The sequence below is a fragment of the Eurypyga helias genome, unplaced genomic scaffold, assembly GCF_000690775.1.
Source record: "Eurypyga helias isolate BGI_N326 unplaced genomic scaffold, ASM69077v1 scaffold1331, whole genome shotgun sequence".
Taxonomy (NCBI): domain Eukaryota; kingdom Metazoa; phylum Chordata; class Aves; order Eurypygiformes; family Eurypygidae; genus Eurypyga; species Eurypyga helias.
Window position 1 is genome coordinate 22,872 of NW_010228706.1, and position 11,206 is coordinate 34,077.

Genomic DNA, 11,206 nt, shown 5'->3' on the forward strand with positions numbered 1-11,206 from the left:
GCAGGTAACAACCAGCTCATTGTTTTCCCCCCTCCCTTAGCTCTGCTAGGACCCATGCTGCCCTTTGGAAAGTGACTGTTAGGCACCAAAAGGACTGGTAATGTCTCCCTCCACTTACGCCGGAATCGCATCTCCACAAGTCCAGTTACACACCGATCTGCGCTTTAACTCTAGATACCAAACCAAGTCCTATTATGGCACTACAAGTATTTGTCCCAACTTCAGATCTTTTCCTTTCAAAGTAAAATGGACAACTTTCATGCCAATACTTAACCCTCCCGAAATCAGGAAGGCACTGCCATTTTAATCCAGCCTGTTATGCTGAAAGGAATTATCCCACCAATTTCTATGTATCCTGAAAAATCTAGTTGGCTTTTAAAAGGATCTAGTTGGACACTTAGACACATGAATATGTCTTTTACTCCTTGGGACTTAGAAGAAAAGCAATTTGAGGCATACTGTATATATTTGTTAGCCTTGCAAATTGCTTTGCACAGCTGAAATGGTAGCTCCAGCTCTTGGAAGCATTTGAAATATGAATTTGAAGTAACAATTTCAGATGAAACCTGCTAAATACCCTTAATTACCAATTTCTTTCTTAATTAACACTGATGACATGGCTTAACAGCAACCCATTATCACCCCATAACACAGATCCACAAATGTGTTTCTGTTCTAGGTCCCTTGGCAAGGAACCGTAATTTTCATATATGCTCTTTTATAAGCTAACTTGCATACTAAATGAAGAGTCTCCATTTGAATTTATATTTTAAAATAAACAGTCCTTTTTCCACTCAGCTGCTATGTGCAGTTATATATGATGATAGGAATAAAACCTGGAAGAACACTAAGTCCTGAGGAGAGAACCCCAGTATCTCAATGCATCCAAAAGTCATGCCAGCAAGTTCGCACACTTGAACGCTGCAAGCTCTCAGGTGCTTTTTCTTTTCTTTGCACAGCAATATACAGAATACGGCAATCATGCAATGTCAAAAACAGACCTGCTATTTTGGATTCCAGAGGTAGCTACAGAACATTATTTACCCATAAACAAAAGACTCCCAGGATTTTGACCCAAATCCCATTGTAGAATTCATACAGAGTGTTTCCATAGCTTCATTTGGATTTTTTTTTTTTTTTTTTAGAACAAAGATACTTAGGCCAGAACCTCAACTGGCACAGAGAACCACAGCCTCGCTGACTTTTATTGCTGCAGCGAGAGGAGAGTATTTGAAGTCAGGGTCACTGGTAGAACAGTGCACTGAGGAATTGTCCCCTGGCCTCAACAGATCATGGTGTAAAACAAGGATGTGATTGGCTTTATGGTATTTATTCTTCACTCTTAGAATATCCAGTTCAATGAAAATTCGAAGAATGGCTTTGAAATTTGTTGCCAAATGAATGTGCCCATTTAAAAATAAACCAAACCCATTGTTTTTACTTGGGAGACAAATTTCCTTCCATGATTAGCCCCCCACCTCTTACTCTTTCTGGTAGATTGAGGAAAAAAAATGTATCTGTGTCAGATAGCAGAGTTCATATAGGAAGTTGGGAACAAAAGGAATTCAGCAGAGTAATCAAACTAGACCCAGATAAGTGTATTTTTAACGTACTCATAATTCTTAATTTGGATACAATCTAATAAAACACATTCAGTGATTGAACCATCACATCATCTGTGTTGCTGTTGGAGAATGAATGCTCTCCTTACAGCAAACTATCTGTTCAGGTTTCATCTAACGAATTCTTACGTAAATAGTTCCATTGACATCAACTGTCATTAATTACAGCTTGCAGGATGGGCACCTGAGCCTGTCAGGTGCACACTCTAAAGATCAACCCAGAAAAACACGTACGCAGAGACCTGCAGGTTTCTCTGGCGGTGCACTCGTGTTTAACCGAAGCATCGCAGGTTGGTGCGCGCTGAGCTTGAGGACTAGTCCTGCGCTCTAAAGCTACGGGGTTGCTTAAAGCCGTGACTACAGCTTGGGACTTAGAGACGCAGGGGAGCAAAGCGGATGGCTTGCGATTTTGATGAAATGCTGATGGGGACGCAAGACTGAATACGTTACTTTGTGGTCACTTTGTGTGCTGCATCAGGTACAGTCCAAATAATCAGCCAGCTGATTACAGCGCTTTGCACCGACGCCGTGTATCCTGGTGCCATTCCCACAACTGCTGTCCTGCTGCTTTCACCGCGTGTGCTGCCATCACAGAAACTTGGAAGCTTTCACTTGTGAAGCCCACTCCCCGTCTCTCCCCTTCCTCCAACCGCGGGCAGGCTGCTCCAGCATGGGTCAGCCCCGCCGCCTGCCTCCGGAACCCTGGTCCCGCGTCACCGTGACGCGCAGGCAGCGCGGCTGCGAACAGCGCCCTGCGGACCAGTGCTTCTGCACACACCTAGTACGGAGAAGCATTTTCCTAGGTTCCTTCACAAAACCTCCAGCCTTCTAGACAAGTCAGTTGCTTGCAGGTGCCACTTGGCATGAGGGACAAGGTACATTTTTATTCTAGGCTGTGTTTGAGGGGCTGGGACACATTGATTTCTCAAACTGAGAAACACTGCTTCATTGTTAAGGGAAAATTTCTGTTTGCAGGCAGAAACAGAAGTGTTTTGCCCTTGGATCAAATCTGTAAATAGTTTTTGACAATGTCATATCTCATTCGCTAAGCAAATGTTGGCTGTTTGGGCACAGATGGCACATGTGTTGTATTTGACTCCTTATCAGAGGATGAACACGTGGGGAAGAGCAAGAGATAAGCTGTTCAGCAGTTCTGTCACGCACCCCCAGACTCCAAAAGACTTTTAAAAGGCAAAAAGTGTTGATATGGAATAGGTGGAACTGAATGCTCTGCGCTCAAACAACCCTTGAGCTTCCTTCAGCCGTTCTGTGGCTGCGAAGACCCTCCTTGCACCCCCACACTGCTGAGCGAGCCGACCAGAGACTTTGGAAACCCAGGGAAAAACCACCCCAGTCCTCCTGGTAAGGAGGGGAAAGACTGAATGTTAGGGCCAGTTTCAGCGAAGTAGTAAGTGTGCTTTTCCTGTTGGGCACATATGCAACTGCTAATTTCTTAATTCTCATCAATATTAGCACAACATCCCAGCCACACCGCTCTGCTACCACACAATGACGCTGCTTTGCAGCCTATTGCCTGTTTTGGCTAAGACTGGTACACAAAACCTGAATTACTTTTCATCAAATCCATTGAAAAGAAATTGCTTACATCCAAAAATCTTACTTAGGAGTTGTTTCCTTGCAATGAACACTAGCTCTGACTTCCTTGCAGTTGCACATCTTACCCTCTGCTGAGACTCCTGTCATTTGCAGCGGTCAGTCTGGGTTTCATGCAAGATTTCCTTAGCTAGAAGCAAGGTAACGTAAAGCAAGAAGTGTCCCTGAAGACAGAGCCCAGGTCCCAGCTGAGCTGACCCTGCGTGCTTCGGCAGGCTGAGCCGTGCGTGCCCTCAGCTCACTCCCACCACCCGCTACGGCTGCGCTTTGGCACCGCAGCCCCCCTCTGCCTTTCCTGCTGCAGCCCCACGTTCCCCATCAGCCCAGTCCCTCCGAATACAGGTGCCAAAAATTACTGGGTATCGTATTTCTAGATGGTTTTTCAAAAAATACAGACAGTGGCTCTCAAACGCTCTATCAGCCTCTCTATGCACATTTATTTTGTGCAAACTGTGAAGAAGTCACACTAAGGTGCACACTTGCTGTGTGGCTTGACTTTTTTCCTTCTGTTTTGGAACACGACTGCAGCAGTTAGTGGGTCTAAATTTCCTTCTTGCCTTAAATTCTTTAAGAGCAAGTTTCCTTTATACAAACTCAGATAAAAATCAACTGAATAAGGCCTATCTTGTAACAGCTGACTCCTTGGTTTGGGGAACTATAGATGGAAGTTTAAAAGATGATCCAATTCAAAGTGCACATTTTGGGGGTAAATAGGAGCCTTTTTTCCCCACACTGATGTTTTGCAGTTGGGATTATATACTAGGTACTGCAGGAATATTGTAAAATTATTTTTATGAACAATAAACCCCAGAATGTTGTGAATTTTCAAGCTTTACAAGGCTTGTGTCTGAAAACAAATTTTGAAGAAATTGCCGTATGAAAGACAGTAGTAGTATGAGAAGCACAAGCTTTACAGTGATATATCAAACGCTGCTTTGATCTTGACAGTGGCCTTGTGAAGATTTATTTTTCTTTGTATAGCAGCAGCATTCCCCGCAGGCTGTTGATGCCGTGGCATTTATGCACTGATCTATTTTCCTCTCTTACGTAGGAGTTTCCCTTGGCAGTCATCCGAGGGCGGGAGTGCTACTGCGGCTACCCCACCGGGCGCTTCTCGCTGCACGACGGCGCTGACGGGCTGCTCTGCAGCGGGATGCACAACGCCAGCAGCGCCGGCGAGGGAAAATACTGCCTGGTCTATCAGACACCAGTGCAAGGTACGAGCTCCAGCCTTGTTGTGCCAGGGCCAGGCCCACCCCTGCGCCCCTTCTGCCCTGAGTAAAAGTGATCCAGCTTACAGCAGTCTTAGCCACAGTGGTTGGTATCACAACGCAGGCATCAGTTTGGGAAACTCCCCTTACCTAAATCCCCTTGCAATCATGCATGTGCACATGCAGCTTTCCATTCTGCATTAAGCAGCACAGCCGCCCCCAGGGAGGGACACGCCAAGCCATGCAGCCCAGGGATGAGCACCCCACACTCTGGTTCCTCTCCTGCTTGTTCCATACACACCCAGACCCGTGTTATGCAGCCGAGGCAGCTCTGCAGACTCTAATTTTGCTCTTCCTCTAAAATATTCATCTGCATACATGTTTCAAATCTGGAAAATAAAGGAGAGTAAAGCTCCAATACAGTACACCATTTAGGTGCACAGACAACTTTTTCCATCCAGTGATTTTCACCAAGTTCTGTGAAACTTCTCACAAGCTTAAAATTAAACAAATGAACTGCTTTTCTAGATGGGTGCTGGGCTGCCTCTAACCCAACACCCTTTTTTCCCCACCTCCATCTCCCAGTTCAGAGGCAGACTGCAGACACAAGCACATAAAAAGATCATGCATGAAGAAGGCTTGCTTTCATGAAATTGCTAGTACTTTCCACATTTGTGTCGATCAGCAGTAGCAGAAAACAGCCCCCTCTGGACTGCGCTGGCATTTTCTAGCCATGGCTTCATCTAGAGGCTGCTTTGAAGAATGAAGAGAGCAGTATTTAACTGATTTCCTGGCTTCTTGAATCATCACAGAGGGTCAAGATTGGTTCTCATCCTATCCTTGCTTTTATTGGCATGTTAAGGAATAAGGTTTGGGTTTATGAGAACATGTATGGCAAGCAGGCATCTAGCCCCCACGGGAGATTAACGCAACGTGGGCTCGTCCCTGCCTTGGGCCCTCTGGGGAGGAATGACAGCCCAAAGGTTTAACTGAACGCCAGCTCCTTTCAGTAGGAGGGGTTTCCCCTGTGCTATAAAACTTGTGATTTCTGGGTGTAATGGCACATTCAGGGTTTCATTGAAGAGCCAACCTGCCAGGCAAATAGTCATTAACAAACGGGCATCAAGGGGCTTTTATCACAACTTGCTGGCAAGTACAATGGCTTGCTGCAGCTCTATCAAAAAAGCATTGCCTAACGCAAAACCAGCAAGAACCTCTTCCGAGGATAATCTCTCTGGCGTCTTATGGCTGAATTAATTTTGGGAAGTAGCTGGCTCGCCACTGGACTCAAATTGATACCCTATATTCATGAGAGAGAAGAAAGAAGCAGTAAACCCTGTAGTCGAGAGCTGTCAGTAGAATTATTAAAAAGCCACTATGCTAACAATGAAACATCTTCTGTACTTGCAGACACCCGCTGCACGGACAGGAAGTTCTTAGCCACCAAATCCAAAGTGTTCGTCGCTTTGTCGAGCTTCCCTGGGGCTGGGAACACGTGGGCTCGCCATTTGATAGAGCATGCCACGGGATACTACACGGGGAGCTATTACTTTGATGGAGCCCTCTACAACAAAGGTACCATACCCAGGAGGATGGGACACACAAGGCCCTTCCCAGGCACGAAGCTTTATTTTTTCACTCTGGCATCCTGCTTGGAGCCAGCAAATGCTGTCACTGTCAGCATGTTTGGTAAAATTTAAACACCTGCCTGGAACGAGCAGTCTCACGTGGTTCAGACGAGAGCAGGGACTGCTCCAGCAGCGTGCTGAGCCTGACAGGCATCTGCTTTCGCAGCCAGGCTCTCAATTTGCAAAATTTGCACATCACCTGTATTGGTGCTGCTATGCACATGCACAGCTCCCGTCTAAAAGACTGGTTCAAAGGACCACTTGGCTAAAAAAGTTTACTGAATCCTGAGGGTAAAACTCTTCAGTAATATACAAAACACAGGGGTTGAGGTTTTAAATGTTACTAATTATTCTGCAAGGAATATGCCCCGAGTATCCTGAGGGGGCACGATATTTAGCATCAAGCACTGGCCCTTTTGTAGCGAGGTGCTGATGAAGTCCTCCCCAGCAGAGGGAAGCCTGGCTCCCAGCAGATGGGCTCCAGCCAGGGAGAGAGTGCTGCCTACAGCAGGTGTGGAGAAGTACACAGGAACACGTTTCCCAACCAAATAAAGCCAGTAAGCCTTGCAGGTCAGGGGCACGCCAAGAATCAGCCCCTGTCCCAGGTCCTGGGCGATGGGTTTAACTGACTGGTACTTTTCACAACAGTTTCAGTTGATTTAGGGTTTGAAAAGGCACAGAGATATAACCAAGTGAAAGAGCCAACAATTCTCCCTTGTAAAACAGGTTTTAAAGGAGAAAAAGACCACTGGAGAAGTAGAAGGACCATCTGTGTTAAAACACACGAAAGCGGCAAGACAGAGATTGAGATGTTTGACTCTGCGATCCTGTTGATAAGGAACCCATACAAGTCGCTGATGGCGGAGTTCAACAGGAAATACGCCGGGCACCTGGGGTACGCCACCGACCGCAATTGGAAGAGCAAAGGTAACGCCCGGCACGGGCTGGGGATGCCCGCTGCCGCTTTGGACTGCGCTTGAAACCCTCAGCATGCTGGGAAGGGGGGAGCACACTGGGCCCGGAGTGAGCACTGCCAACGAGGTCAGTGGGACTCGAGTCCCGCTGCAGCTGAGATGCTCCCAGAGCACCCCGACCTGCACTTCGGGAGTGGCTGTGGTCTCGCCACGCGCCCACCACCATGGAGAGGGTAGTGCAGCACCAGTGCTGCGGCCACAGGCGTGCTGCAACCTCGCTGCCGTCCTACTGTTTGGCACAGAAAACATGTCCAGATACAACACCCCTGCATACAGGCCGTTTGCCAAGCTGCGCGAGGTGAAGGAAATTTGCCCCTGCAGCATGTAATAGCCATGAGAAATCTAATTTAAGATTTGGAGGATTCAATGGAGCATGACATTTCCTGAAGGAAATTTTACAGCGCTGCACAGGTGCTATGCACTGCAGATAAATAAGGATAACGGCAATAAGGGGACTTGAGAGTCAGTGTTCCTTGAACACAGGAAAAGACTTCAGAAGATGCCTGCCACGCTTCCTGCATTTGACTGGCAAGCTGGATGGCGTGACTAGTTTCCCCACTGAATTCACTGCTGCATTCAGACTCTGCGGCAGAGGAGAGACTCGGCTTGCGTTTCTCCTCCTGCGTATTTTAGGCATTACAGCTGTGGCATGGCAAACCACACAGCACGGGGCTGTGGGGGGCTGGGAGAAGTGTCCTCTGTCACAGCGTATTTCTTTCCCAAGTTCATGTATCACTTTTCATCAGTCACAACTCAAAACCTATTCATCAAAAAACAGACAAAATAGCCCTTAGAAGAGAGAAGTCGTCTGGAGGGAACGGCTTTCCTGTACTGCAAACTACAAATAGTTATATTTCAGCCACAAATGCTCTTTGTCCAGCCCAAAAGCTTTAACAAGGACTATCCTGACCCTTGGAAAATTAAATTATCACAGACAGCAAATAAGAGATTGAGGCGTCATTAATGCCCAAGTCAAAGGTGGGAAGAGAATTCAGTAAATTTTGCCCCTGTGATCCTCACAGGTGTCACTAAACCCCTCTCATGAGGCAGGAACAGAAAAATCTTCCCTATTAATCCTGTTTCTTTAGCCAGCTTCCCCAGAAGCAGGCTGGTAAGGATGCAGGAAGATAGGTTATTTGACAGATTTGGAAAATAAGAACACCTTGAGCCCCAGCCAAGATCAGCAACTTGATGCTGCATTTACATAATGAAAAGGTTAATATATTATTATTTGTTTACATATATATTAAAAAATAAACCTGTCTCTCAGTCTACATTTGAAATGGAAGTAGAAGGGTAGGAAAACCACAGAAGTAACAGAATCTGCTTGAATTACATGGCAGAGCATTGCTTAGGCCACCATCCCAGCAGGACCCGCTGCCCTCCCTGCTCATACACCTTCACCAGCTTTCAGTCAAACACTTCCCCTGGGGAGTTTGATCCCTCCCAGCCCCTGCGCGGGGCTGCCTGCACGAGCAGCTCAACTCCCACAGAGAAGGTGAAAATGCAAAGTCGTGGCTCTGCCCACTTGGCCGCTGGTGTGCCCGTCCATCCCCTGGGGCCTCCGGGGCAGCTCCGGGACAACCCCAGCTCTGTTAGGAACCACAAAGCCTGCACAGCCCAGATGACTGGGGGGGCAGCAGGGTCAAGCAGCATCTCTCTCCATGCCGGCGGCTGTAAATCCGAGCTGCCGTACCCCAGCAGCTGGCCACACTGTGCTTCTCCGGCAGCATCAGGCCATGCCCACAGCTCCACTCGTATTGCTCAGAATAACACTTGGAAAACTGTTGAAATGCTGCTGACATTGTCTCATTTTCCTGGTTTTCTGATCATTTAGAGTGGCCCGAGTTTGTGAACAGCTATGCTTCCTGGTGGGCCTCCCACGTCCTGGACTGGCTGAAGTATGGGAAGCGTCTGCTCGTTGTCCACTACGAGGACCTGAAGCAGAGCCTCATCCCCAAGCTGCGGGAAATGGTGGAGTTCCTGAACATGACAGTGACAGAGGACAGACTGCTCTGCGTGGAGAACAACAGGGATGGGAATTTCAAGCGGTCTGGTGCTAAGCAAAAGGATTTTGAACCATTCACCCAGGAAATGAAAGCTCTTATCAACAGATACATCCTGACAGTGGATGAAGCCCTGAGGGGAAGAAACTTCACAGGGCTGCCCAGAGAGTACGTGCCAAGATGATAGCCTGGTAGCACTCTGCTCTGCTTAAAAACAAACCAATTTTTTTCTTAAAAAAAAAAAAAAAAAAAGACTGGAACTTTATAGCACTTAAAGCAAAGAGACTCGTGGAGTCTGCTGAGCAGTGCATATTCTCTCCACTCTTGGGTGTTTTTCAGGGCACTAAGTGCTCCAGAAGGCAAGCAATGAAGGATGGAATTTGGGTTATAAACCACGGAAAAAAGCTATTAGTGTCTACCTGCGTGCGCCCTTCCCTGCACAAACGGCTCGGAACTTCGCAGCGGAGCACCCCTGCTTCTGCAGCAGGTATCCTCACCCCGCTGCTGCCACAGACCTGCCGGGGCTGCTGGGGTTTTCACAGCAGCTGTGTTGGAAATAGACGTGCGTAAAGGGGGAGCGGGGAAAAAATAAAAGAACTCAACACTGATTAATAATTTAAATTTGAGAATTTCAGAAAATCAGTTGCTTTCTATTCAGTGTGGCTCTCTAGCTTCCTTCTCCTGGGTTTGCTGGCCAGGTCACCTTGCGGCAGCACTGTCGGAAGTGCAGGGGAGAAAAGCAGCGGTGGGTGAAGGTGCCCCGATGCTTGGCAGAGAGATACTTCAGGGCTGACCCCAGGCTTCCCTGCAGGAGCAGCGTGGCCCAGGGCCATGGGAGCTCCGCAGGGTGGTAGGCAGCCGCAGGTTCCCCCCACGGTGAGGTGCACGGCCAGGGACCCGCAGGAGAAAACAGAGATTCGGTGTGACCGGGGGGGAAACCCCTGGGTGTCACCAGTCCCAGAGAGACACGAGACCTGGCCCCAGGGGCATGGAGAAGGCCCAGATAGGTGGGAGAGAAGGGGTTGCCTCCTATGCCAGGGGCTCGGCCCAGGTTTCTGTGCCTCCATCCCTGGGCCCAGCGAGTCACAGTGGGTCCAGGGAGGAAACGAGGCCAAATGTCACTGTGCCTAGTGTATGTGGCGCTGGAGATGGCCACAGCCGGGCAGCACTGACAGGATCCCAGATCGCCTGGGGAGTGGGAGCCACGGGGATGAGCCCCAGCCCCGGAGGAAGGCCGAGACAGTCCAACGTGAAAAATGTTGAGCTACTTACTGCTGCTCTCCGGAGCCACCCCCAGCAGCGATGTGTGTTTTATGTCTAACTCACTGCGGTTCCCTGGGGTTTGTTTCATCCCTCGCTGGGCTGCCTGTGGTGCGGGGGAGCGCGGTGTGGCCGCGGCCGTCTGGTGGTCCTGCCTGCAGGCCCCTGGAGCAGCTCCCTGATGAACCGCACAGCCCCAGGGGCTGCCCTGCTGCCAGATGCTTTTGTTCATGTGAAATAAAGGATTCCTTAAACACTTGAGTGAAAATACTAGTTTTAATAAAACGAGAAGTTTATATAAAGGGAGCTGGACTTCCTCTGCGTGTGTATCACTGGTGCTTTTAAAAAAAAAAATACAGGACGTTGAGCACACTTTGGCCTGAGTCTGTCCCTGCTTGCGCTCCCTGAACGTGGCTCATCTTTGGGCTCAGGACCACCTGGCTGGTGCAGCCTTGCTGCAGGGTTCTCGTTCCCCCATCTCCAATTCCTCCCCTGGCAGTGAAGACTGCAAGGGCCGCAGGGAGAGGTGTGAGATTGCAGCCAACTGAGCTACTTCATAGGGAAAGCTGAAGTTTCCTTTTACTAAAGCAGGTGGAAACTTGGTTGCGTTTCTACAAGCTATGATGCTGCAAGTCCATATACAGGCAAGTGGGAAGAATTTAAAAGAGCATTTGCTTTAAATAGCAAAAAAGTTCATATTTCTAAGACAACACATGCATTGGGCTGTAGGGTACCTTCAGATCAGCAAATGCCTATTTCAGTGAGCTGGGACCTTCCCCACCCGCACTCTCGGTTGCAGTTTGCAGGCACTTGCAGGGAGGTGCAGACGGGCACCCATCTGGGTGCAGCATGCACAAGGCCCTGCCCCCTGCACTGTCAGCACAGGGCACA

At 48.5% G+C, this 11,206-nt stretch overlaps 1 protein-coding gene across 1 annotated transcript in view; it reads left to right on the forward strand.

The window, feature by feature from the left end:
• The window catches only part of WSCD1 (WSC domain containing 1), a 22,389-nt gene extending 12,947 nt beyond the window's left edge, over positions 1-9,442 (forward strand). Inside the window, exons 5-8 of the mRNA XM_010159996.1 lie at positions 4,288-4,453; positions 5,858-6,022; positions 6,802-7,002; positions 8,887-9,442. Of these exons, the coding sequence (XP_010158298.1) occupies positions 4,288-4,453; positions 5,858-6,022; positions 6,802-7,002; positions 8,887-9,239 (885 nt within the window). The 3' untranslated portion in view covers positions 9,240-9,442. The remainder of the gene's footprint in view (positions 1-4,287; positions 4,454-5,857; positions 6,023-6,801; positions 7,003-8,886) is intronic.
• Positions 9,443-11,206: the final 1,764 nt, after the last annotated feature.